The sequence below is a fragment of the Thermobia domestica genome, chromosome 8, assembly GCF_964235325.1.
Source record: "Thermobia domestica chromosome 8, izTheDome1.hap1.1, whole genome shotgun sequence".
Lineage (NCBI taxonomy): Eukaryota > Metazoa > Arthropoda > Insecta > Zygentoma > Lepismatidae > Thermobia > Thermobia domestica.
The window spans coordinates 8,908,276-8,933,809 of NC_137461.1; the positions used below are offsets into that span (position 1 = coordinate 8,908,276).

The 25,534-nt window shown below is 32.6% G+C and overlaps 1 protein-coding gene across 1 annotated transcript in view; it reads right to left on the reverse strand.

The window, feature by feature from the left end:
• Positions 1-25,534, reverse strand: part of LOC145692677 (uncharacterized) — a 1,521,027-nt gene that overhangs the window by 699,176 nt on the left and 796,317 nt on the right. The window contains exons 217-223 of the mRNA XM_081768059.1: positions 23,581-23,658; positions 22,016-22,060; positions 18,958-19,035; positions 18,249-18,299; positions 15,797-15,853; positions 7,297-7,350; positions 2,957-3,013 (exon numbers count right to left, since the gene is read on the reverse strand). Coding sequence (XP_081624185.1) covers positions 2,957-3,013; positions 7,297-7,350; positions 15,797-15,853; positions 18,249-18,299; positions 18,958-19,035; positions 22,016-22,060; positions 23,581-23,658 — 420 coding nt within the window. The remainder of the gene's footprint in view (positions 1-2,956; positions 3,014-7,296; positions 7,351-15,796; positions 15,854-18,248; positions 18,300-18,957; positions 19,036-22,015; positions 22,061-23,580; positions 23,659-25,534) is intronic.

Sequence of the window (25,534 nt, forward strand, 5' to 3'; positions counted from 1 at the left end):
CATAAAGGCAGACGTCTGTTTGTTGTCAAAAGCTACCTCAAAATGATATATCATACGAGGTCATTTCTATTTAAAATTTTGTGCCCGAATCCAAGATGGTGGACGTAAAGATATGCTTTATCTCGGCCACTACTCACAAGTAAACCTTACGTTTGGGTGAATCGAGTTGCTGACTGAGACACATATGAGAAAGTAGTACTAAATGTGTTCAGTATTTTAGTGAAGTTGTAGGTGCGAAGCTCCAGGGGTTTAGAAGATACAGCTACCAGAACATCACATGGAAGTACAGAATAGTTGTCATACAGTTGGAGGTAAAAGCTCTGTAAGACCTCTTGTAACGACAAAAGGTGAATAACAAATATATGGGTACATATTAGGACTAGGGAGAATTCATATAGTGAGGGTATACCTGACGGCGGCCATCTTGAAATTCGCCATTTTGAATTAAGGTTAAGTTTTTAAAATAGGAATAGGGTCATGTGATACATGATTTAAGGCGCAAATTTAATCAGAAGAACAATGGTGACGTTAATTTTGATTTACGCGCAATTGGTAAAAAGTTACAGGGTAATTAAGTATTGTTGCAGCATATATATTAGTCCTTTACCCCACTTTGTAAATTTTGTGTTAATGATAATAATTAAATAAAAAGCAGGTGGATAAATATTAGATCTATGGTAAGAGTTGCCTTGATGGCGGCCATGTTCAAATCCGCCATTTTGAATCAGACAAAGGTTTTAAACAAAACGCAGAACAGTGACACCTTATTAATAGCAAATTTTGCCATAACTCCAACGGTATAACTATTTTTGCTTTATCATTAACCAGCACAAAATTAAATGGATCGCTCCTTACGACTACTGCTTTGACGGAATTATTAACGACAAATGTGTCACTCCTCGAGTGTAACTCGATTGCCTTTGTCAGGTGTGCTCACTGTGAGCATAGCATTTGTGCAAGTCATGCACTCTTTTCTGAACTACATATTGATTGTACTAACTGAGGACTTTTCTGGAAGAAAGACCCAAGTTCAATTATGAATCAATTCCACTTTGGTCATTTTTCCTTCAATTAGCAACTTGTTTATGCGATAACAAATGCTGGTTAATGATAAAGCAAAAATGGTTATACCGTTAGATTTACGGTAAAATTTGCTATTAATAAGGTGTCAATGTTATGCGTTTTGTTTAAAACTTTTTGTCTAATTCAAAATGGCGGATTTGAACATGGCCGGCAGCAAGGCAACTCTTACCATAGATCTAATATTTATTCACCTACTTTTTATTTAATTATTATCATTAACACAAAATTTACAAGGTAGGGTAAAGGACTAATACATATGCTGCAACAATATTTAATTTCCCTGTAACTTTTTACCAATTGCGCGTAAATCAAAATTAACGTCACCATTGTTCTTCTGATTAAATTTGCGCCTTAAATCATGTATCACATGACCCTATTCCTATTTTAAAAACTTAACCTTAATTCAAAATGGCGGATTTCAAGATGGCCGCCGTCAAGTATACCCTCACTATATGACTTCCTCCTAGTCCTAATATGTACCCATATATTTGTTATTCACCTTTTGTCGTTACAAGAGGTCTTACAGAGCTTTTACCTCCAACTGTATGATAACTATTCTGTACTTCCATGTGATGTTCTGGTAGCTGTATCTTCTAAGCCCCTGGAGCTTCGCACCTATAACTTCACTGAAATACTGACCACATTTAGTACTACTTTCTCATATGTGTCTCAGTCAGCAACTCGATTCACCCAAACGTAAGGTTTACTTGTCAGTATCAGGTATGGATCTACTTCTACAACATTTATCCAAGATATGATTCCTTTCCCTCAGACATTTTTAAGTTACAAGAGTTTATTACAAACTTTTGCCATATACTATATATTGTAAATGCATTCAGATATTTAGGTCGCTTGGGGGCCGGTTAAATATTCTTCGATTGAGCCCATTTTTTTCACAGATCAATTTGGTCCAACATAAAACCAATTTAAGGGTTGGGAGCAAAGAAATTCGGAAATCGAAAATTAAGGACCATCCTATATATATATATATATATATATATATATATATATATATATACAAGAGGACATTTCTCTTAGTTTTCGAAAATTCTCATTTTTAAAGGTGAGAAAATATTTAGTATATCTTGATTTCTAATTTTACATTAATAAGATAAAGTTTACATATGAGATGAGTTGATTTTCAAATTTCTCTTCCAGTGAAACCGATATTGAAGGGTGTAAAGAGGCAAATCTTTTCCCGAGAATAGAGTATGTAACGACTTCCTCAATTATGGGGGACGAAACAAATTACATAGGATATCATTAACAATATATCTCAGTGTTTCGGTAATTTGAATTCTAAAGATAAGAAATAGTTTTGCATAATATTTTAATTTCGAAGTTTGTATTCATAAAATACGCAATGTGAGAAAGCAGCTGAGTAGCTTCAAATGAATTTTCGGATATGAATTGTATTTGGATCGAGATCCGTTTGTATTATCTCCATTACAATGATATACTTATTTTGTGAAGTATTCAAATTTATATTTCAAATACTTTCCTGTGCAAAGAACTAGCAATTCAGTTAGTCAATTATGAACTCTGAAATGTACGTGTAAGTACCATATACAACAATAATCAATATACTTATATATCACAAAACATGTTGTAGTAGACAGTTAGTCAAATGGAAGATTTTCCAATTGAGAGATAGTCATTATAAGCTTACTTTCCGTAAGCTTACTAGTCCCGTACCTGTAGTTGCTGGATGTTGTTATAAGGAAGATATTTGTTTTTTCTCTTGGAAAATAAGCAGAGAAGGGGATAGTATATATTAAAACGGAATATTTACAGAACAGAACATAGTTAAGAACTTATAAAAAATCTACTAAATTGCACGCGTACTATAAAATCAAACGAAACTTTAATTTACCTGGTCTTTTTGTTTTATTCCCTCCAGGTATATCTGGAGATTCTTCTGTTGGTGGTTCTAAATAAAAGAGATTCATTTTAATTTTCAATAGTTTTTTTCTTTTATTCTTTGCTATTTGTATGAACTAGATTATCTTGTCTAATTCATCACTTAATTTACTAAGTTCATTGTTGACAAAGTTTTATTATTACAAATGTGTTACTACAAGCAAAATTTAAAAATATTGAAACACTTTAATTGTGGTTTAATTTTAGTCAAGAATAATGATTCATGTGTGAATATCTTATACCATTTATCCTTTCCAATAGAATGATCTGGGAATCGAATATAATTTTGAGCAATTTTAAATAAAATATTTGAACAATTCAGTTGTATAAAAGTGAAAACCAGGTAAGTCAATTTTTTAATTTCGCCAGTAAACTAGAAAAACGTGTCACGTCCTTATGTTTCAAAATTTTTGAACAATTTTTTGTTAGTGGTAAATTTCACTCATCTGAATTAAGTATTGACCGCTAAACAAAAACATTGGTTAACACTTCTAAAACATAAAAGTGTCCCATTTTGTTTGTGTCCTGAGCAAGTTGGAAAATAGACTTAGCTGGTTTTGCTTTTATATCCCTGAATTATTAATTGCGTGAAAAATAAGCAGGATTTAAAATGAGTGTAGAAAATATTGGTAATAATACCCTTTTAATAAGCAAATATTATAATCTTTATCTTATCAGAGCAAGTACCAACGTATGATCGTTGTAACTGTAACCAAACATTTTAGTAATTACAGTTTGTGGACAGCTTTCATGGAATACAAACAACTTTAATACAAAACCAATAGAGTGTAGCTGCAAAAGAGGCACGAATGAAAAGAAGAACGACCGAAATATCTTTAAAAGCATGTCCTCTAATTAATAATTAACTTTCAATTGATACAAAATTTTCAACGAGTTTTTCTGAACTGTTAAGAACACTGCAATCTTCTAAAGTAATATATATATATATATATATATATATATATATATATATATATATATATATATATATATATATATATATATATATATGGAAAGTGCTATCTGCTGAGAGATTGTCTGTACTCTACTCGAAGTGCATAATGTGAAACGAATGGCACAAACGTTGACTGGATCAATAAAATACAACAACGTTACTATTATACTGAAGACCTATTTACGGAGACAATGTAGATATATCAATGGCAATGGATCATGCCAAATAATTGAAATATCTGATTTACATTGTACGACTAGCCCTGCTAACTGAGTTTATAAAAATAGTTTCTCAAGTTCATCAGTCAAATGACTGTAATGAGATTACGCACACTTTTCCTGTTTTATCAGTTTTATTTGATAAGCAGTTGATAAGCTGCCATAATGTACAGGATTGCGCGCAAAAATAAGCAATGTTGTGTGATCGAACCTCGTCATTTTCATCAACTGTGTACTATTGACGGGAAAGAATAAGCAAATTTAGAAAGCAATGTGGGAAATCATAGGAAGTTTAGAACCTGGAATAAATTTTAAATCGATCTATGTAGGCTTTGAAACTGAAGCCCACGAAGCTATCAGGGAGGTATTTTCAGAATGTAACATTATTGTATGTAGATTCCATTTGCGCCAGTCTTGGTGGAGAAAGGTTTAGGGCAACGAACTCTTATATTGAGCCCACCTAAATCCGCAGTCTGAGTTAGGTATTTATCGTACGTAATTTTGCTTCGTAAGCTTTTGCTTGTTAGCCAATTAATCAATACAGTGAAATTGATAAATTTGCCGTAAAGTTGATTCTTTTGATATGTCATTTATTTTAGTATGAGATAATAGAAAACACCTAATAATCAATTGTCAATATTAACTGTAGTTTTCACCAGAATTTTTATATTTTAAATTACATTAGAAGTTATAAAATAACGAAACAGTAATATAATTGAGGGTTTTAATTCTATGTTAAAGGAATGTAGTTAAGATCGTTTTTCGCCCTTTCTTATTTACATCCAACGGAAGTATCCAATATGTTTGTAGATTTGATTTCAGTTACAACGGAGAATGAAGGTCCTTACATCGATTATGTACTCAAATATTACATTGAAGAAACTAGCAAGTAGCTACATAATACTGCTTCAACTACATATTCTAACTAGATTTAGGAAGGTGATTTGACATATATTGACAGATTCCATATTATTAACCAGTTGAGAATGCCACAAAAGTATTGTCAGGACCAGCTTTAAAAATGGAGGGTTGAAGCGGGAAGAATAACTGTGATTGTTCCTACACGTAAAAATATTTTTATCCGTACTTTCTGTTTCTCGCAAAAATTCGCAAAATATAATCTTTCTAATACTTACGGTTCCGCAGACATGGCTCCTTTAATCTCCTGAAATTCAAATTTTTTTGACCAATGTGTGTGGAACGGTGGCCACTGGTTACTATCTGGTACTGAAATATTGACCATTCTATTAGGTATTGATCAACACCATTGTGATGTCTCTATGACGTACGGTTACCGAGATATGGCTCTTTAAATCTCCCAAAATTGGAATTATTTTTTGGCCAATATCTCAGGAACAGTAAGTCATAGAGAGATGACATTGCTGTTAATCAATATCTAGCAGAATGATAAATATTTTGGCACCGATATTAACTGGTCGCCACTGGCCAACTGGACATTGGTTTGGATTCTCGGTACATCCTGTTAGAGAAAGGAACCCTCTGAAGCCTTCAAATGTTTTATGGAAAGATGAAAGAAGTTCTTTTGGCATTCTAACGTGTGACTCTTTTGTGATTTGTCGTTGGAACGACAATGAAGTGATGTCTGTAATACCAATTGCGAAAGCGTGGCGGAAGTGAAAGAGCTCTTGAGGGACTCAACAGCTAAGACGAAGATAAAAGTTCCTCAACCCCATATTTTTGATAAATATAATGAATATATGGGAGGTACGGATCTCATGGACCAACGTAGGATGTTACAGATCAACTATAAGGAGTAGGGAGTGATGGTGGTCTTTATTTATTTGGGGAATTGATGTTGCTCTTCAAAATACATGTCTCTTCATCTAAAAGTGCAACAAATATACAGTGAAAAACTAATAGATTTCCAGGAATTCAGACGTTGTGTCGCACTTTCTTTATTGCAAAAGTACGGAACCAAAAAGTCTAAGGCTGGAAAAGTCAAGATGAGTGCCTACTAAGGTGCGATATGATCAGTAACAGCCAACATATGATAAGTACTGAAATCAAAAGACTGACGTGTGCATTATGTAAGTCGCAAACAGGGAAAAAGGTGCAAAGTGGCCCTGCACAACAAATACCAGAAGAAAAGATTGATTCAAGTATTATATTTATCTTTAAGAGTTCTGGTATAATGTAAAATGTGTAATTACTATTATTTCATTGTTTAGTATGTTGTTTGTTTCCGATGTCACAAATACAAACCATATATGTGTATTTTAGGAATGTGAAAATAAAGCAGACACGTTTTCACTGGTATTTGTTTAGTACTTATTTTGGAATGTTAGAAGAACCTTCTGCCGGTATTTCATTGATATGGACTTATATGATGCGTTATTGCAACATTTTTTTAAATTCGAAAATGAATGTTTTACTAAAATGCACTTATAACTTTCTTTCTGGGATACTATAGGCTCAATATGGTAAATTTCACAAAACTTCTCGAGCAAAAATAATTTGAGATTGTAACCACGTTAACACGGTATACTGTAGACCTGCCTACAGAGACAATGTAGATATATCAATGGTCTCTATCATACTAAAGAATTGAAATGCTTGATATTTTAGATTGTATACATGCTACTAATGATTTTGGAAGCTTTTCAGAAAAATATTAGTATTTCCTTTCTTTCTTTTCCCAATCTTAACCCTGCTGTTTCAGTGGAAAATGGCCTTGGACTATGTCTCCAAACTACAAGCAACTAAATATGTACGACACACACAGTATAAGATTATTCATACTTTTTGTATTAAGTATTTGTACTCATGTAAAATTTACTAATGGCATCACAAAGCGAAAGAAGACTAATTCAGTAGTTTTCATCATAATTAATAAATATATTGTGAGTATCACAAGATACCAACAGAATACGCTAGAAAGATATATAAATAATATGTACTTATTATGCATCAGTATCGAAAATGGTGGAATTTAAACGTTGAAACAGAAGTATTGTTTCTAATTATTTAAGCACTTAAAACTAGATTAATCGCTGTGAAAGTGGGAATATTAATATCGTAAATCAAGCTGTCATTTTCATATATTCGGTCGCTGAATCTACATACTTACATATGGGTTACATAGAGTATACATGAACTTACCCGTAGTTGTAGTCTCCTCTGGTACGGAAGATGATGCTCCTTCTTCAGCTGAAACTAAGGTATCGAATAAAATGTCAATTTCACTTTATTGTGATTTTGCAGTATTTACATTTAATATACCACGCATATACAACTCGCAGAGAATATCAATATGCTTTCCGTTTTTAGGAGCAAGGTATAAATTGAAAATGTTTTCTTATTTGCTGCGAAAACGAGTTATAGATGAATATATTGACTTTACTGATTACTATAGGCCTTTGTCAAAGGGATAAAAATTCATAAAGAAGTTTGATTATGAGAGAAATAACATGAGTGATATTTGGCACTGTAACGCACCCAAGTTTCATAATAAAATGAAATTTTGTAAAAGGAAAATTTTATGAGATGAAACTCCAGTTTACTGTTAAGTCGGTTATTTCTCTTGGAGTTGGAAGCACTGCATAACCTTCGGTTGGATTGCGCGAGTCGTCGATCGGGATGACGTCACGTTGCAGCCGAGGTTCTGGATTTAAGACTGAAGCGCTTCGCAGTGTATAAAATGAGGTAAGGGTGTTAGGTCCTTCGAAATAGAGAATGGGTCATTAAAATTAATATTTTTCCGTATAATCGTATAGTTTAGTTAACTTCTTTTAAGAACTATAACAGTTCCTGACTATGGTTATTATTTAGAAGACATTATTCTTACTCAATATATTTGGAAGCACTTATTTCTAAAAATATTGCGAAAGGAAAAGTAAGAAAGTAAAAATAGTTAATTGAATAGTTCATGTTACTGGTTTTCTGTAGGCAGAATTATGCCTTGAGTTAAAACATGTTGATTCTTGTTTTCCTTGATAAAACTAAAGTAAAGTCGCTAGTCAGGAAGTTTAATATATTGAAATTACGGAAAATATTAAGGCTAGTGGAGACATCAAATGAATGATTTATGTCTTAGGTCCGCTTTTGAAAAGGAAAGAAAAAAAAGGAATCTATAGAGTTGCAGATGAGCTGTTGCTCGTAACTCATGTATTTTGACCCATATATAAGGAATCTTTTCCTCCCACATTTTCATTCCAAAGAAAGCCACTTTGCAGTAACTTCGAGTTCCATACATTTTGATGATATTATTGTATAGGTTTCTAAATTCTATATTTGGATTTACGATTGGTTATAGTATTTACTTCAGAAACTTTTGTCACTTGGAAAAAAAAAACTTTTGGAAAATTAATGTTGCTTGCTAACGGAGATTTCGATTAATGCTATTCTTACTTGTTAAATTTGTTGAATGTTTTTCTATATTTATATTTATATACCACGTTTCGGATTTGTTATAATAAAATTTATCCATTTTGTTAGAAAACTTTTTACATTTACAAGTAGTTCTAGAAATTTTTCCTGATTATCTTAACAGTGATATTTTGCATACAGTATAAGCCTTTTCCAGTATTGAACCTCACTCTTCACGTCGTCATTATTCTCAGCCGTGGGGGAGTGGAATTCTCCTTTCTCTCTCCTTTTAAAATTCTTGTATTCTAAAGGGGGAAGTGGGGTGACGTCCGTTCTCGCAGGACTGTGGGTAGTGGGGGCTATTTAAAGATTATATGTGTATCGTTCATCCGTTACATATATAATTTTTTAAATAAAAAAAATAAATTTTATACACTGCCCTGGAAAGGCAAAATTTATGCTGGCCTCGCGGTCCGGTTCGGGGAGGTCGTTCCAAAAGTGTTCCCCTTTATATTCTAAAATTTATGTGTATTTCTTTGGTCAAATTAACCTCTAAATTAAATAATATATTTTCATTATACTATGCCTTTCTTGTTGAGTTAATATAAATGTTGTATATGAATGTTAACGTAAAATACTTAATACAGTGTTGCCAGGGTCGGATGCAAAATTTATGGTTTAGTAGGTCATTGTGTAATAAGCAAATAATTATTGATAAGGTTGTAAAATTAATAGTAATTATTCTTTTGGTTTCTCTGAGCTCAATATTTTGTGGTGTGCTTGTAAGGATGGCACAGTCAAAGGAGACGCGTGTAAAGTCTAGATTTTCGGATTCTTCAAGTTCTAGTGGGGATGAATTTCTTGGATATTCTTATGAATTTAATAATCCTATGTTTGATCATTTAAGGCCTTTAGCCCATATTCAAGTGAATCCTCACGAACCTTTACTAAGTGGTCAAAGTAGACCATTTCAGGATCAAAATTATAACGTGGATCCACAAAGTAATGTGGGACACAGTACACGGTTTGCGAATTCCTCGCCTAATTTAAGAGCAGGAGGGAGTCAGAGCTTGCAAAATAAATATAGAGATCGACCATTTAATATGGCAGCTTCATTAAATTTAAATTTTGAGAAATTTGCTTCGGAAGGAATCTATAAATCTTTGTTGCATGATATTAATAGTCTACCTATAATAGATGGTACCAATACTGAGTCTACATTTCAGTTTTTATTAAAACTTGATAGTATTGTCAGAGGTAAGGGTTTGCCTTTAGATCTTGTGTTGGTAGCTTGTCTTTCTCGTACAAAAGAAGAAATGCAAGAAATGATACAATCGTTTATTGGGGACGCTTCCCCTTGGCAAACAGTTTGTAGACATTTAGTGGTGCGGTTTATTTCCACTATTGGTAGAACACAATTCATGCGATTATTTTTCTACGTTCCCATGCGGGAGGATCATTCATTATATGAGTTCGTAGATAATAAATTATCGATTATTCACGTACTTGATATGTCCTTTGATGAAGCCACCATTTGTAGTTTAATCACTAATATGGTATGATATATAGTATAGTAGTATGATATATAGTAGGGCCTTCTGCCCATCAATTTCTAGCTGAAAGAGGTATGCCTATCGATTTAAATCAATTGTATTTAGCTGCAGAACACTATGATGCTTTGCATAGGTATAGGAAGGATTATTATAAATTACTTAATCGAGGTAGTAGCGTACGGGACTTGGTACCACCCCGTAAATCATCTTCCTTTATCGGAGCGAAGAACACAAAACAGCAAGTAGTGTTGCAATCTCGTGAACCAATAAATTTGCATAAAAATTTAGTTTCTCCAGCTAGGTATTCTTTACCATCTAACTATAAAAAATTTGATAAGGCGGAATTTTCTCATAACCATAATTTAGAATCACAACACTTAACTCAAAATAACCTAGACGTAAAACAAAATAGTAGTAAATTGGAAAATTTGTTAGCGATTCCTGTTTACATTACGGGTATGCGTTTTAAGTGTTTAATTGATACTGGGAGTACGAACTCTTATTTGGCTCGACATCTTTATGATGAACTTAGAAAAAGGTGTAAAATAAAGACAGAAAAGGTGAACGTTCAGACGATTGGCTTAGGAAATGTACAAGTTACAGTGGATATGAGAGTAAGACTATATTTTAAAATTGGAAGACATCAATTTAGTGAAATTTTCTTCATCGTGGACTCTAATGAGTTTGATCTTCTGCTTGGAAATGACTTTCATACAAAATATAATGCCATAATAGACATTGCTGGTAATTTATATAATATAAAAGCTCGGAAGTTAGTGGTTCCTATGACCCGAGCTGATGAACTTTTGTGTGCCCAGACTTCTCTCGCTTCTGCATATACTTCTAGGAATGGGGTGAGTGGAAAGCAGCCGCCATGCGACCTTGGTTGTCCGAAAGCTACACCTCAGCCTAGATCTTATGGCAATTCTCATCAGATTTTGACTCCATCGACATCAGTAACCAGAGACAGCGGAGTTAATACCACGTTTGACCCAGGAGTGGAATTCGTTTTTGATCAGTCCATATTGCATCCACCGGAGACTAAACCGGAGGAATCTCAAGGTAATTATACGGTTCCTGATCAATTATTAAAATGTGATTCTAATTTACAGGAATATGTTAATAACTTGTTAACTTCATATTCTGATGTAATAGGAAACAAAATTGGTAGAGTAAAAAATTTCACTTACAAAATTGAACTTGCCGATATAACTCCCATTCGATTGCAACCTTATCAACTTCCAACGCATAAGCAAAAGGAATTAGATTCTTTTATTGCCCAGCTTTTAAAAGACGATATTATAGAGGAAGTAGATTATTCTCCCTACACATCGCCCTGCTTTCTAGTAACAAATTCAGACGGAAGCAGGCGGCTTGTAATTTCATACGGAGAAGTGAACAAAAAGGTTATGGTAAACAGCTATCCTTCTCCTAACATGGAGAATGTAATATCTAGTATTTCGGACAATAATATCTTTTCAAAACTTGATTGTAAATCCTGTTTTCATTAAATTCCTCTGTCTGAAGAGAGTAGAAATATTACTGCTTTTGTGACAAAAAATAAAATCTATCGATATAAATCGGTACCAATGGGATTAGTATTATCACCTTTTGTTTTAAGTAATTTGATGTCAAAAGTCTTCGAAGGGTTAATTGGTAAGAATTTAGAGATATATTTTGATGACATAATTTTATTTAGCAAAGATATTGAGAGTCATAAAGCTCTATTAGAGGAGGTATTATCTCGACTAAGAAACTGGGGAATTACTATTTCAGAAAAGAAGTCCTGTCTATTTCAAACTAGTATTAAATATTTAGGGTTTCGTTTTGAAAATGGCAACATGTCAATAGACCCTGAGAGAATTAAAGCTATCCAGGAGATACCAAAACCAAAGAATAGAAAAGGAGTGAACAGAATATGTTCATTTTTCTCATTCTATTCAAAATTTATTTATGGGTATTCAGAGTTGATTGCTCCCCTTCAAGAATTAAGATCTGTAAAAAAGCCTTTTAAATGGACTAAAGCTCATGATGAAGCCCTACAAAAATTAAAGGATGCCTTTTGTAGTCAGGTCATTTTGAAAGTCCCAGATATGAATTCCAACTTCGTAATACATTGTGATAGCTCTTTGCGTCATTTTTCTGGGGTTCTCAGCCAATATGATTCGGAAGGGAATCTTAGACCTGTATCTATGTTTAGTCGGGCAATTCCACAATCTGATTGGAGTAAAAATATATACGAATTAGAACATAAGGCTCTTTCTTTATCTTTGGAAAAATTTGAATATTATTTGGCAAATCCCTTTGTAGTATATACTGATAGTAAGAGTTTAACTTGGTTACTTAATAACCATAAAAGACAAAGGAGATATGGAACTATGTTAGAGAAAATTTCGAGGTTTAAATTTCGTATAGTCCATGTAAGATCAAAAATAAACAGTACAGCCGATTTCCTTTCAAGGGTTGGAAACCATCTAGAATTCTATACAAAAGACGATAATACAATGGAAGTCGTAAAAGATCATAATAAAACAGTAAATTTGTCTTTCATTAATGTTTGGCAAAATCCTGTGTTTAATGTACCTCTTACAGATCACCAGAGGAAGGATCCTGAATTAAGAGAGATTATCAATAGGTTAGAGCATAAGGAAGAAGTTCCTCCGTATGTATTAAGAAATAAGATCTTGTTTAAAAAGGACCAAAGGTAAAGGGAATAATGGATTTAGAATTGTAATACCTAATTCTTTAATTCAGTCGATTATTGAGTATTCTCATTGTCCAATAATTCATGGTGGGCATATGGGATATCGAAAAACCATTGCTAAGGTCGCTGAAAAGTATACCTGGCCTACTTTATATTCTGACATTAAGAATTTTATACAATCTTGTCATTTGTGCCAAACCTGTAAAGATTCTAATCGAAAACCTATGGGTCAATATTTTACAAAAAAGGTAATGCACCCAAATTATACTTGGTTTATTGATATTGCGGGGAAATTGCCTAGTAGTTCTGGATTTGATTATATTTTAATTGTCACTGACGCCTATAGTCGTTTTGTCTTCTTAGAACCTTTAAGACGACTAACCTCAAAAATCATCTGTAATAAGTTACAGGAATTATTTCTTCGATACGGCTTTCCTGGTAAAGTCCTAAGTGATGGCGCTTCTTATTTCGTGAGTGATTACTTCTTGAAATTCTTGTATAGCTATGGTATACAGAGTGTAAAATTCTCCCCATATAACCCACAATCGAACAGAGCCGAACGTACGGTGAGATTGATTAAAAATTTAATTCGTATTTATGTTGATAAGTCTCAACAGAATTGGGCCCAATTACTATCAAAAATTGCTTTTACTATTAACATAAGTATGAATGAAACTACTGGGACCAGTCCATGTGAACTTTATATGGGACGGAAATTATACCATCCATTGGATGTTAAATGGTTGATGGATTTAGATCTTTTAGACGATGACCAGGATAAAGAGCAAAAATTAGTCAATATAAATAATAACATTGAACGCGCTTGGAAACATAGTGCGAAGGTATATAGTCAAAAACATAATCCTGTTAATTTAAACATTGATGATTTAGTATTGGTTAAAAGGTTCATGAAAATTTCAGCTGAGAAACATTTCAATCCAAAGATCGCCCCTCAGTGGGAAGGCCCATACCGCCTTATTTCTAAACCTACACCAAATACAGTTTGGCTAGAAAATATTGAAAGACCATATGTTCATATAAAACGCCATGTTCGTTTTTGTAAGAAATATTTTCCACCGAGACAAGTTAATCCTCCTAACCCATAAGGTAACACAGAAAAAAAAACTGATTTGATGTGAGAATTGAGGTTATGTAAATTATTAATATTGTACTTATATATATATTTTAGGATGTTTGTTCGAACAAATTTTGTGTTGTATATTTTTTTTATTCCTGCAGGAATGCCTCGTCCGAGAAAGTGAGAGGTCAACCCTTTTCATTTTGTAAATACCTCATCATCACCCTTTGTGTATGTTATGTAAGGAATTGGAAAATTTACTGTAGCAGTTTGTAAAGAAGGCGTTAGCATTTGAAAATTAATAGAAGATTTGGTAATGTATTGAAATTATTTTATTATTCAACTTGGGATTTGTTATGGATAGGAATTTTTTTTGACCGACCCTCGGATATTATGTAACCCACCCAAGTTTCATAATAAAATGAAATTTTGTAAAAGGAAAATTTTGTGAGATGAAACTCCAGTTTACTGTTAAGTCGGTTATTTCTCTTGGAGTTGGAAGCACTGCATAACCTTCGGTTGGATTGCGCGAGTCGTCGATCGGGATGACGTCACGTTGCAGCCGAGGTTCTGGATTTAAGACTGAAGCGCTTCGCAGTGTATAAAATGAGGTAAGGGTGTTAGGTCCTTCGAAATAGAGAATGGGTCATTAAAATTAATATTTTTCCGTATAATCGTATAGTTTAGTTAACTTCTTTTAAGAACTATAACAGTTCCTGACTATGGTTATTATTTAGAAGACATTATTCTTACTCAATATATTTGGAAGCACTTATTTCTAAAAATATTGCGAAAGGAAAAGTAAGAAAGTAAAAATAGTTAATTGAATAGTTCATGTTACTGGTTTTCTGTAGGCAGAATTATGCCTTGAGTTAAAACATGTTGATTCTTGTTTTCCTTGATAAAACTAAAGTAAAGTCGCTAGTCAGGAAGTTTAATATATTGAAATTACGGAAAATATTAAGGCTAGTGGAGACATCAAATGAATGATTTATGTCTTAGGTCCGCTTTTGAAAAGGAAAGAAAAAAAAGGAATCTATAGAGTTGCAGATGAGCTGTTGCTCGTAACTCATGTATTTTGACCCATATATAAGGAATCTTTTCCTCCCACATTTTCATTCCAAAGAAAGCCACTTTGCAGTAACTTCGAGTTCCATACATTTTGATGATATTATTGTATAGGTTTCTAAATTCTATATTTGGATTTACGATTGGTTATAGTATTTACTTCAGAAACTTTTGTCACTTGGAAAAAAAAAACTTTTGGAAAATTAATGTTGCTTGCTAACGGAGATTTCGATTAATGCTATTCTTACTTGTTAAATTTGTTGAATGTTTTTCTATATTTATATTTATATACCACGTTTCGGATTTGTTATAATAAAATTTTTCCATTTTGTTAGAAAACTTTTTACATTTACAAGTAGTTCTAGAAATTTTTCCTGATTATCTTAACAGTGATATTTTGCATACAGTATAAGCCTTTTCCAGTATTGAACCTCACTCTTCACGTCGTCATTATTCTCAGCCGTGGGGGAGTGGAATTCTCCTTTCTCTCTCCTTTTAAAATTCTTGTATTCTAAAGGGGGAAGTGGGGTGACGTCCGTTCTCGCAGGACTGTGGGTAGTGGGGGCTATTTAAAGATTATATGTGTATCGTTCATCCGTTACAGCACTCTACAAAAGTGCTCAACAACACATTCCCACACAAATTTGACACTTGCTATGTATAGAGATTTCCCTAGTGAGGATATATTTGTTTAATATTTGAAAAAATCCTCAAAATATACTTAAAATATAATTTTATTACAGAAAAATAGTTATCTATTAAGAATGTACGCAAAGATAATCCTTAAAAATTTATTTGAATTTGTCTAGAAAAATACATTATTTCCAGATATATATAATGTAAAATTAATAAGTAAAGTAAAGTAAATGAACTGATAATGCGATAACTAACCTGTGGATTGAGTTTGTAGTTCCGGATAAGAAATTGTGCTTTCCTCAGTAATTTCTTCTACAGTAAAGCAAATATAAGACAATTTAATAAAAGATGGAACGGTATGTTTGAATTTTATTCGAGATATATTCTTGTGTTAAAACTCGATGGAAATGTGTTATTCAACATTTTAAATTAAATTATGAAGATTATATATATTTTAGCAATCGACTAACCTAAATACATGGTTTTCAATCTTATTAGAAAACATTTACAATGTAAATATAATAATAATAATTGAAAATAAATAGTTTATTAATATTTAATAAAAAAGCTTAACGCAAGTGTTTTGAAAAATGTACAAAAATGTACATGAATCTTTATCAATGTGTAAGTTATACTATATGCAATATATATATATATATATATATATATATATATATATATATATATATATATATATATATATATATATATATATATATATTTCTTCATTTGATACTTACTATGAAAACATAGTTATTGGCGCGATTAGACAGTATTTACCACATTATACTGACGAATTATAATTTCTTTTTAGAAGGCAGATCATTATAATGCAGAAGTCAGATTGTTATAGCATCCTACGTTTACAACTGTGTCCTTAAAATAACTATTCAATATACGCAGCAAATAATTCTTGCATGGAAGTATATATCTAAATACATAAGCATGAAGTAAGTGTCTACTAAGAACCATTTATAACTTTTAAAATTGTTTGAAAATATTTATGAAATTTCAATAAACAAAAATCATTTCAATTTTTCCAGTAGTAGAATCATGCAACAGTCTTATATTTATATTTCCAGTAGTAGAGGATAAACGAAAGCTGCATGAATGATCTTATTTGTCTCAGTGTTAATTGGTTCAGAGGCATAGATGTTTGCACAGTGTGCATATTGCTCTTTCTAAAGTGCACCCGAAGACCATCAGGAATTTTAATTGCAAAATTGCAAGTAAGATGATTCCTGGCAGATACTTAGAAAACTGCCAAACTTTCTGCAATCTTGTAGAAATAGAACTAAGATCTTTACACATGCTTATAGCTAGCAATGAAAGGTCAACACGTGCAGTCTCAAAGAAGTGAACAAATTCACTCCAGTATCTAAACTATTCTGAAATATGGTTAAATTTCAGTTTGTGGAAAAATCATGACTATCTACTTTTATCGGCAATGGGGGGCTCGGTGGTTCAGCGGTAGAGCGTTCACTTCCAGTGCTTCGGGTCCCTAGTTTGATCCCAGCTCGCGCCGTGTGGACTTTGTGGTGGACAAACACCGTACTCACGGGTTTTCTCATTGTTCTCCAGTTTCCACCCACTTTCTTCATTCCACCATTTCATTGATTTGTCATCATCACCGTATCTTTTTGCCTAACTGGCATAATCGTGGGATTTAAAACGTAAAGATTTCATTTCATTTTCATTTTTTATCGGCAAAATACTTCAATATGACTCTTGAAGTATGATGTTTGATTTTATGATGTACGATATTATGTCCGTTAATTTTTAAGGAACACTAATTTCCTCCAATATTTTCTCACCGTACACATTAATTTGCAATCATATACTTTCATTGTGCATTTATCTTCCTTATCTGGAAATATATATTCCTTGAACATTGTATTTATAACATGATTTAATTTCTTTCGAGATCAGCCTAGAAACATATTACCAGAGTTTCTGTTTCAGGTAATAATAACTATTCCCAGTGTCTTAGAAGGTCATAGGATTGCTGTTGGGTAATGTTAATTTTGCACACGATAGGTATTATTCTGAAGATCCCGCCAACAAGCGTTACACTGCAATTAATATTTAGTTGATTTTCGAACACAATTTACTTCATCCAAGTAGTACATATCTTTCATCAACGCATTAAAAAGATATAATGAAATTTGGTTTCAGTTCACGCCTCAAATTATCTGATGCAACATATGAGGAGTGTATTTTCAAAACATAAAAAATCCAGAAATGTCTGATTTTGAATTGAATACGGAAGAGAATACTATGGAACATCTTTCGTTAAATTTCGTAATTATTGTTTGTAAAAGCACATTATTTTTTGTGGTAAATTATGTTTGAAATATCACTTGAGATAGTGTTTCAATGTAAAAAAGATATAGTTTTTGCCCTTTCTGAAGAATTCTACCAAACGGATTTAACACGTTTCGGAAATACACTTCTCGTATTTTCAAGTTATTAGTGATGGCTCTGTACGACTGAATCGGCTATTTTATGAATACATTTCCTATTTTGGAAATAATTTCCCATTACGTTTCTAATATAACATAATTGATAAGGGGATAATTTAATTGCTTAAACCAAATGTATTATTTTGTGATAACTTAGAAACTCCAATGGAATTATTTGTTTCTATTTATTTGTTTCCGATAGCTAAAGTAAAACGTTTAGGAAAAAATAACGTTGAATATATTACCTGGCAACTGTGGTTGACCTAGCAGCCCTTGAATTTCTTGTACTAGTTTAGCTGTAAAAATGAATTTACTTAAGTAAATATGAAGCTATGCTTTTACACATAAATATGAAGAATAACTTATGATACAATAAATAAGAAAAAAACAGACAATAGAATCATATTATTTGTTAACCAAATATAAAATTTTTATGTTCACTCAAATTGTACGTTATATTTGCTTGTTCTCAAAGTGTTTTGTTTATTCATTTAAACATTTAACGTTAAAATACCTCTGAGCTATGGTAAAGAGGATGAAGACATGTTTTAGATGCTTTTAGTGTGTAATACAATATTGGACTAAAGTTACAATCCTTCGTTTGATATTATGGATTTATGTGCCGTTGTAATGATAAATGTTCTTTAAGCCCATACATTAATTTGTAATCATGTGCTTTCACTAATCACTTGTATTCTTTATCTTGAAACGTATATACGTTGAACGTTATATTTATACCATCCTTTCATCATATTTTAGAATATTTATTTCATAATAAGTGCTCATGTTGCCCTAATTAGAAGTTTGTTTAGACTTTCACTAAAACAATTATGCTTGACCTAAACTACTTTGAAGATGAACTAACGATTCTACTTCTTATTTCTAAAATTTACATGTAGACAAATTGATATTTTATTTCAGGTAGTAAAAAGAACCAAATGTTTTATATCTTACTAGGTGAGAGTGGTAGTTCTTCAGCACCGCCAATCTGTGATGCATTCGGTAACATGGGATACATCTCTGGCAGTAAACCTAGTATTAGATAAAGTTAAACGTAAATGGATATTATAAGACAATTACACACGGCTTCATATTAAAACTGTATCGTTATGTTTGCAAAGAAAAAAGGATTACCATCAAGTTGAAAATTTAATTATGTACCATTTTCAAGGAAGACTACTGTTACAAACTTGAACGTGTGAAGATACTCTAAGTCATTGATTAAAATAAATTATAACGTATCTAATTCTTAAATAAAAAAAACATGCACAAATAATTAAAACAGTTTTTATGACTATTTACTTCTTAAAATCGGCTAAAAGTATTACATTTCCACAATTTTGTTTATAAAGGATTTTATTTGGCTTAACTTGAAGAGTTGGTATTAACATTTTCAATGTCATGTCGTTAAACTTATATGCAGGAGACAAATAACGATAATAGAATCATGTGGAGCATTCATGTTTTAATTTTAAAATTTGAAAAACTGTCTTCATAGCTATCTTCATACAGACACGTAGCCAAGGGAAGGGTCCGGGGGTCCGGACCCCCCCCCCCTTTGAGACCAGAAATGAAAAAAATTAAGGAAGGATAAAACATAATGAAATGACGAAAAGAAGGATCAGCGTTAAAAATTAAAAAAGAAAACTACACGAAGCTTTTGCTTACTCTTTCTTATGAGGAGATTTGTATTACTTGCAATATGATGACAAAGTAAGCGAGATATTCTGGAAGAGTCAGGGAATTTGAAATTTCAAGAAAAGTTATGGAATTCTCAGAATTTCTGCTACTAGCCAGGGAGATTTCAAGCTTATGAAAGCATAAGTGCCGTTGTGTAACAGCGTGGACATTTTAAATCATAATTTTTCGTCATCGCATCCTTGCAGTATCAAACATGTTATTTCAAGGACAATTTTCTATTGCTCCTTTAACCTGTCATTTGGAGCCGACAATAGTTCACGGAATAATAAAAACAAAAAATTATGTTGAAAGAAAGTTCTGTTAGCATTTGATTCAACAGAGAAAGGAATGTATATATTGTAAAACTAGTTGAACATACACATGCTTCGCACAGGGGCTGTATTTGGAAGTCAACGCCTGTGGGAGTATCACCATGGATCTCAGCGACGGCGAAAACTATGGATTTGATACTAATATCGGTCATTTTGGGCAATTTTTACATGTCTCTGTATCCACCCCCCGCTGACTCCTGGCCCGTATACAATTGTAACTAAACTTGCAAGTCATCGCTAGTGGAAGTGTCACCATTGATTTCTGCGACCGCGAAAACTATGGATTTGACACTAATATAGGTCATTTTGGATTACTTTTATATGTCTTGGTATCTCACCCCCTCCGGTGACCCAAGGCCCGGAACCGAATAGCGTGAATTTGGAAGTTAATGCGATCCGAGTTTCACCATTGATTTCAGCGACCGCGAAAATATGAATTCGACCCAAATAGCTCAAGTGGTAGAGCGTTGGCTTCGCATTCGGGAGGTCGTGGCTTCGAATCCCACTGCCGACCATCCTGAGTGAGATTTTCCAGGGTTTCCCTCAGTCCTACCAGGCAAATGCAGGGATGGCACCTACTAAACAGGCCCTGGCCGATACCTTCCTAAATTCTATGTGGTGATTGTTAAATAAATAAATATCGGTCATTTTCTACTACTTTTACATGTCCCGGTAAACGCCCCCCTGAGACCCCGCCTGGTTCGAATTTCGACAAAAACGTTTAACTCTGGTCTGGAGCCTGGACCAAGGTATTCGTGACTAAAATTTGGTAACTCTCGGTCCACTCGTCTGGTCCCCAGGCCGCACACAGACAGACAAACACACAAACAAACTCTTTATTTTATTTATATTAGAAGATAGTTTACAAGACAGTATTGAGTATGTACTTTTTCTAATAATTGAGGTCATAACGAAAGAAAAATTGTTATATTTGAATAAACAGGAGAAGGACGTAAATATTGTAAAATCTTTTTCAATACTTTTTTTTATTATTTTGCTCGAAATTTCTTCATAGTTTGTTATTAAAATACTTGCCAACATATCCTCATTTTATTGTGCTAACAATCCAATATATGTTGATAGTAAAGTAATTTAGATTGATCGAGCTTGTGGGCCTTCAGAATTTCATGTCACTCTTCCCCCCGCCCCCGTTACGAAATCCTGGCTTAACGAACCAATATATGTTCCAGTAAAATAGTTTAGAATGATCGAGACCCTTTTGTGATGACCACAATATTTCATGTCACGGACCCCCCCCCCTTTCACGAAATCCTGGCTACGTGCCTGCTTCATATAATGATATAATGTCACTACAGAACATAATAATAAACCCAAGACAATGTTTATTTTTCGGTTCATTATATTTATAAACTGTAACTTATACCGTAGCAAGTTAGAACATTTTACCAATGCGTTTTTAGATGTACTAGTATGGTTGCAATTTAAGGAAAGTATAGTGAAGTCGGTGATTGTCCATCAAATGTGTATTGTCAAATTACTTAACTAAACCAGAATAATATTATAAAACTACAAATATTGATTCGTGTAAACGTTGTGCAATACTTGTGATATATTTTATACTTGCATAAACTTACTTGAGATATATTTTCGTGTTACTTTCCTGCCTGCCTTTAATAAATGCCTGCTCGAAAGTTAACTCTCTACTTATCTTTCAAAGCACCATTAATTTTGTAAAACCAACTATGAATGGGATGAAAAAATGAGAGGGACACCTTGGGTAAATTGGCAAATATGTGAGAGCAAAAACTGTGTGAGAGCAAAAACTGATTTGATATAGGAACAGGATACTAAATTTTCGAAAGAAATTTCACTTAAAAACTTGTTTCTGTTATATGCCTTTTATGTGAGACCTTCCTTCCAATTTTGAAATAACCTTTTAAACACCTTACTGAAAGTCTACATTGAATGTAAGATAAACTAAAGGAATAATTTATAAAAATAAAAAAGAAGAAAAAGTTTGTTGATAAACTATAACGCACCTGGTAGCAACTGCCCTAATTGTTCCATAACATTTTCCGGAACCTCTATTAAAAGTCAAAGTAGTTTATACATATTAGGTAATATCAATATGTTGTAAGAAGTAATACACAGAAAAGTACAAGAACAATTCATACAGAATCACCTCAATGAGTTACATAAAATATATACGAGTATTAGTCGAAATAAATAAATTGTAACAAAGATGGGCCATTAGGAAGTTTGCGAGATACCGTATGTACCTAAAGTTCTGTAAATATCAATAAATGGTAACAAAGCCGCTAATATCTCTTCATCAAAGTTGCTAAATAGAATGTAAGGTTATACGTATTGAATACAGATAAATTTATCATGTGAATGATGATAGTTAACGCAAGACACTACGCCAATCTTTTTGTGAATACAGGTATAACTTTAACTTTTTAAAATATGAAATACGTTCTTAGTTGCCGATGAATTATTATATTCTTTCTACTGGAAGAGTGTAATTCTACTTATTTATTTATTTAATTTATTTATTTAAAAATCACCAGATACAGCTCAGAGGCCATTTTACACTGGATATCCAACAACAATAACAACAGAAAGGATTTGGGAAGGTATCGACCAGGGCCTGCTTAGTAGGTACCATCCCGGCATTTGCCTGGTAGGCCTAAGGGAAACCTGGAAAAGCTCAGTCAGGATGGTCGGCAGCAGGATTCGAACCTGCAGCCTCCCAAATGCGAAGCCTACGCTCTACCACTTGAGCTACTTTGCTCGGTAAATATCTATTAAATCTTCTATGAAAATATCTATTAATTCGTAGCATGTATGATAAAAATATACATTAGTAAACATTAATCTCGTTTGATCTGAGGTTGAACATCCCATTTCACCATCGATGCTATATGAGACGAAGACATACAGCTTAACGTAAGGTATAAAGCATATGCACTTCCACTGAGAACTTGATTGAGATATCTGGCAGTAATAGCGCATTTACTAATATTGTACCTACAATAAGATTCAACTAACACTAAAGAGAGAAATTGTAGAAGTTTGAATATTCATGGCATTGTTCTTGTCTCTTTTTCCATTCTTAATTGCTGGTAATGTCTTCACCTAAAATGATTGAAATAAAAATAAACAAATTAATTACCTATACGATGACTAAACGCCATGCGTTGCTATTTTATTATAGCAGTACCAAATAGCTTACTGAGTAACCTGAAGTGAAGGATATCTTCATAATAAATATATGCAGAAGTAGTAAATACAACTTCCAAGATATGAATCAAAAATCATTTAAATACAATGATATTCTGTAGCAAAATCCACTTAACCTGTATTTGAACTTATTATTATTAAATTATTTGATCCATTTCTATATGAGATTGCTTGAAAATAGAAACAAAACTGAAAAATGTAAGAGTAAATGCAATGAAGAGGAATCAATAGGAATCAATAGCAGTACTAATCAAAATCAACCTTATTTTCAGAATGAAAAGAGGAAGGTAATCAAAATTGAAAATAAGATGTAATATTATAACAAGTACAATACACTTCTATAAATAAAAATAAAGAATACCTGTTACTATAGGCTGTCCCAATAGAGCGAACGGATTGATTTCAGTAGTTGTCGTTGGATGTACTTCTTTTTCTTCACCTGTTAAGATATAAGAAACTGCATTATACGTGATGTCTTAATAGAAAATAACTGTTAAATCTTCTCTTTGAAAACTAATATAAGATAAAAACACTGCTACTATAATTTAAAGTTAAACAATTGAAACAAAAGGCACAGATGGAAAATGAATTTCTATTTGTACCAGTATATTTTTCTGTCTCTCCTTTCCCTTTATACAAAAACACAAGTTGTTACAGGTCAATGAAAATTTATATAACACGATCTTATATATTGCATTGACGCAAGTTACATAATCAAAAGACAGTGCTACACATAAGGTGTTTATCAACATGTATTATATATATTCTGAGACATAGGCAAAGATTAAAAGTTTAATGTATCTGAAATCGCTATTATGTATTATATGTAGGCCTTACTTAAGGTGTTTAATGCTGTTCCATGTTTCTGAACATAGACAATCATTTTTCGAATAAAACTGATTGTTACGGTTAGACTTGCAACAGGATTCCAAAAATGTTCCTCGAATGTTCTAAAAGTTAAAGATCCTACTCGATCATAGTAATGTTTTCCATCTCACAAATACAATATGTTGAATAATATCTACGGTTTGGCCATAAGTGCTGTCTTTTTAAGACCAAGTTGCTTATCATTATCAGGTAAATGCTCTCAGTCATAGTGGTCTGCGTAAGTACACGTGGAAAATAACACCATGCCTTTTTCCGCAAGGGTGATCATAATTTTGTGAATAAGCCCAATATAGAACCAGCGCAGGAATATACCTACTTGTAGTTAAATGCGCATGTATGCTTTTCAGTGAACTTAAATAGAATAATAATTTGCTCATATCTATCAGAAGAATCAGCTTTACAAGCTAACTGCTTGGTAGCACAATTTACTTTAAGACAGAGTTTACACGGGGAGCACAAAAAGTTAACTTTCATTTTAGGAGCGCGATCATTGCAACGGGACCTACTGCTCAAAGATAATACAAATCATTACTTAAGGTATTAACCGCATTATGTTTTTAATTTGATTATCCAATCAAAACCAGACATAAAAAGTCACGTATATATCACGCTGGTTATGAACGAGCAGACAAGTATTGCCTGTATTTTTGTTTCTCGTCTAGTAGAAGATTCACCATAGTTACTATTGTAAAATACGTTCCGACTGATTCGAATCTATGTTGTAGACGTCTATTAATTAGCAACAACTCATCTACAAACATGCAATTTTACATCTCTTCAATTGATTAGCTCCTACAGAACCTAATTTTCAGGTACAAATAATCATATCTACCATTGCCACAACAATAAAACAATGTGTAGACTCGAAGTCTTAATGCAATGCTTCTGTCAAATAGCATAAAGTGTCACCTTTACGTTGTCTTTGCTTTTGACGCACATCTTACTTTTAACGACACTGACTTCTTCCAATGACTTGATTCTTTGAAGAGATGCACGGATGTATTCAGAAAATACACTTTATATTACATTTGGCGAAACAATTAAGTCAGTATTTGTTCTTATTGTTTTGATGTTTAACCGGCTACAATGCCGTTTCAAAGTATTTTATATTTCTAATCACCTTAATAGTTTGATCAGTGAAGTTAGACTTTTATTTACTATCAGTGTGTTTCATTTTATACTTGATGACTTTAATTATTATTCTTAATTTCATATTGAAAATACGTGATAAAGTTATGATAATGTAAATAATTTATAAAGCAATTGACACAATTTAGTAATTCCTACTGTTTGGGCATAGCAGAGTACGCGGGTACAACGAAATATTAAGTATTTTACTAAAGTTACACCAAACAGTTGATTTGTAAGGGAATATCTTTGTTTTAATTTGGTTTGCCAGAGTGAAATAAAATAATTTCCCTACATAA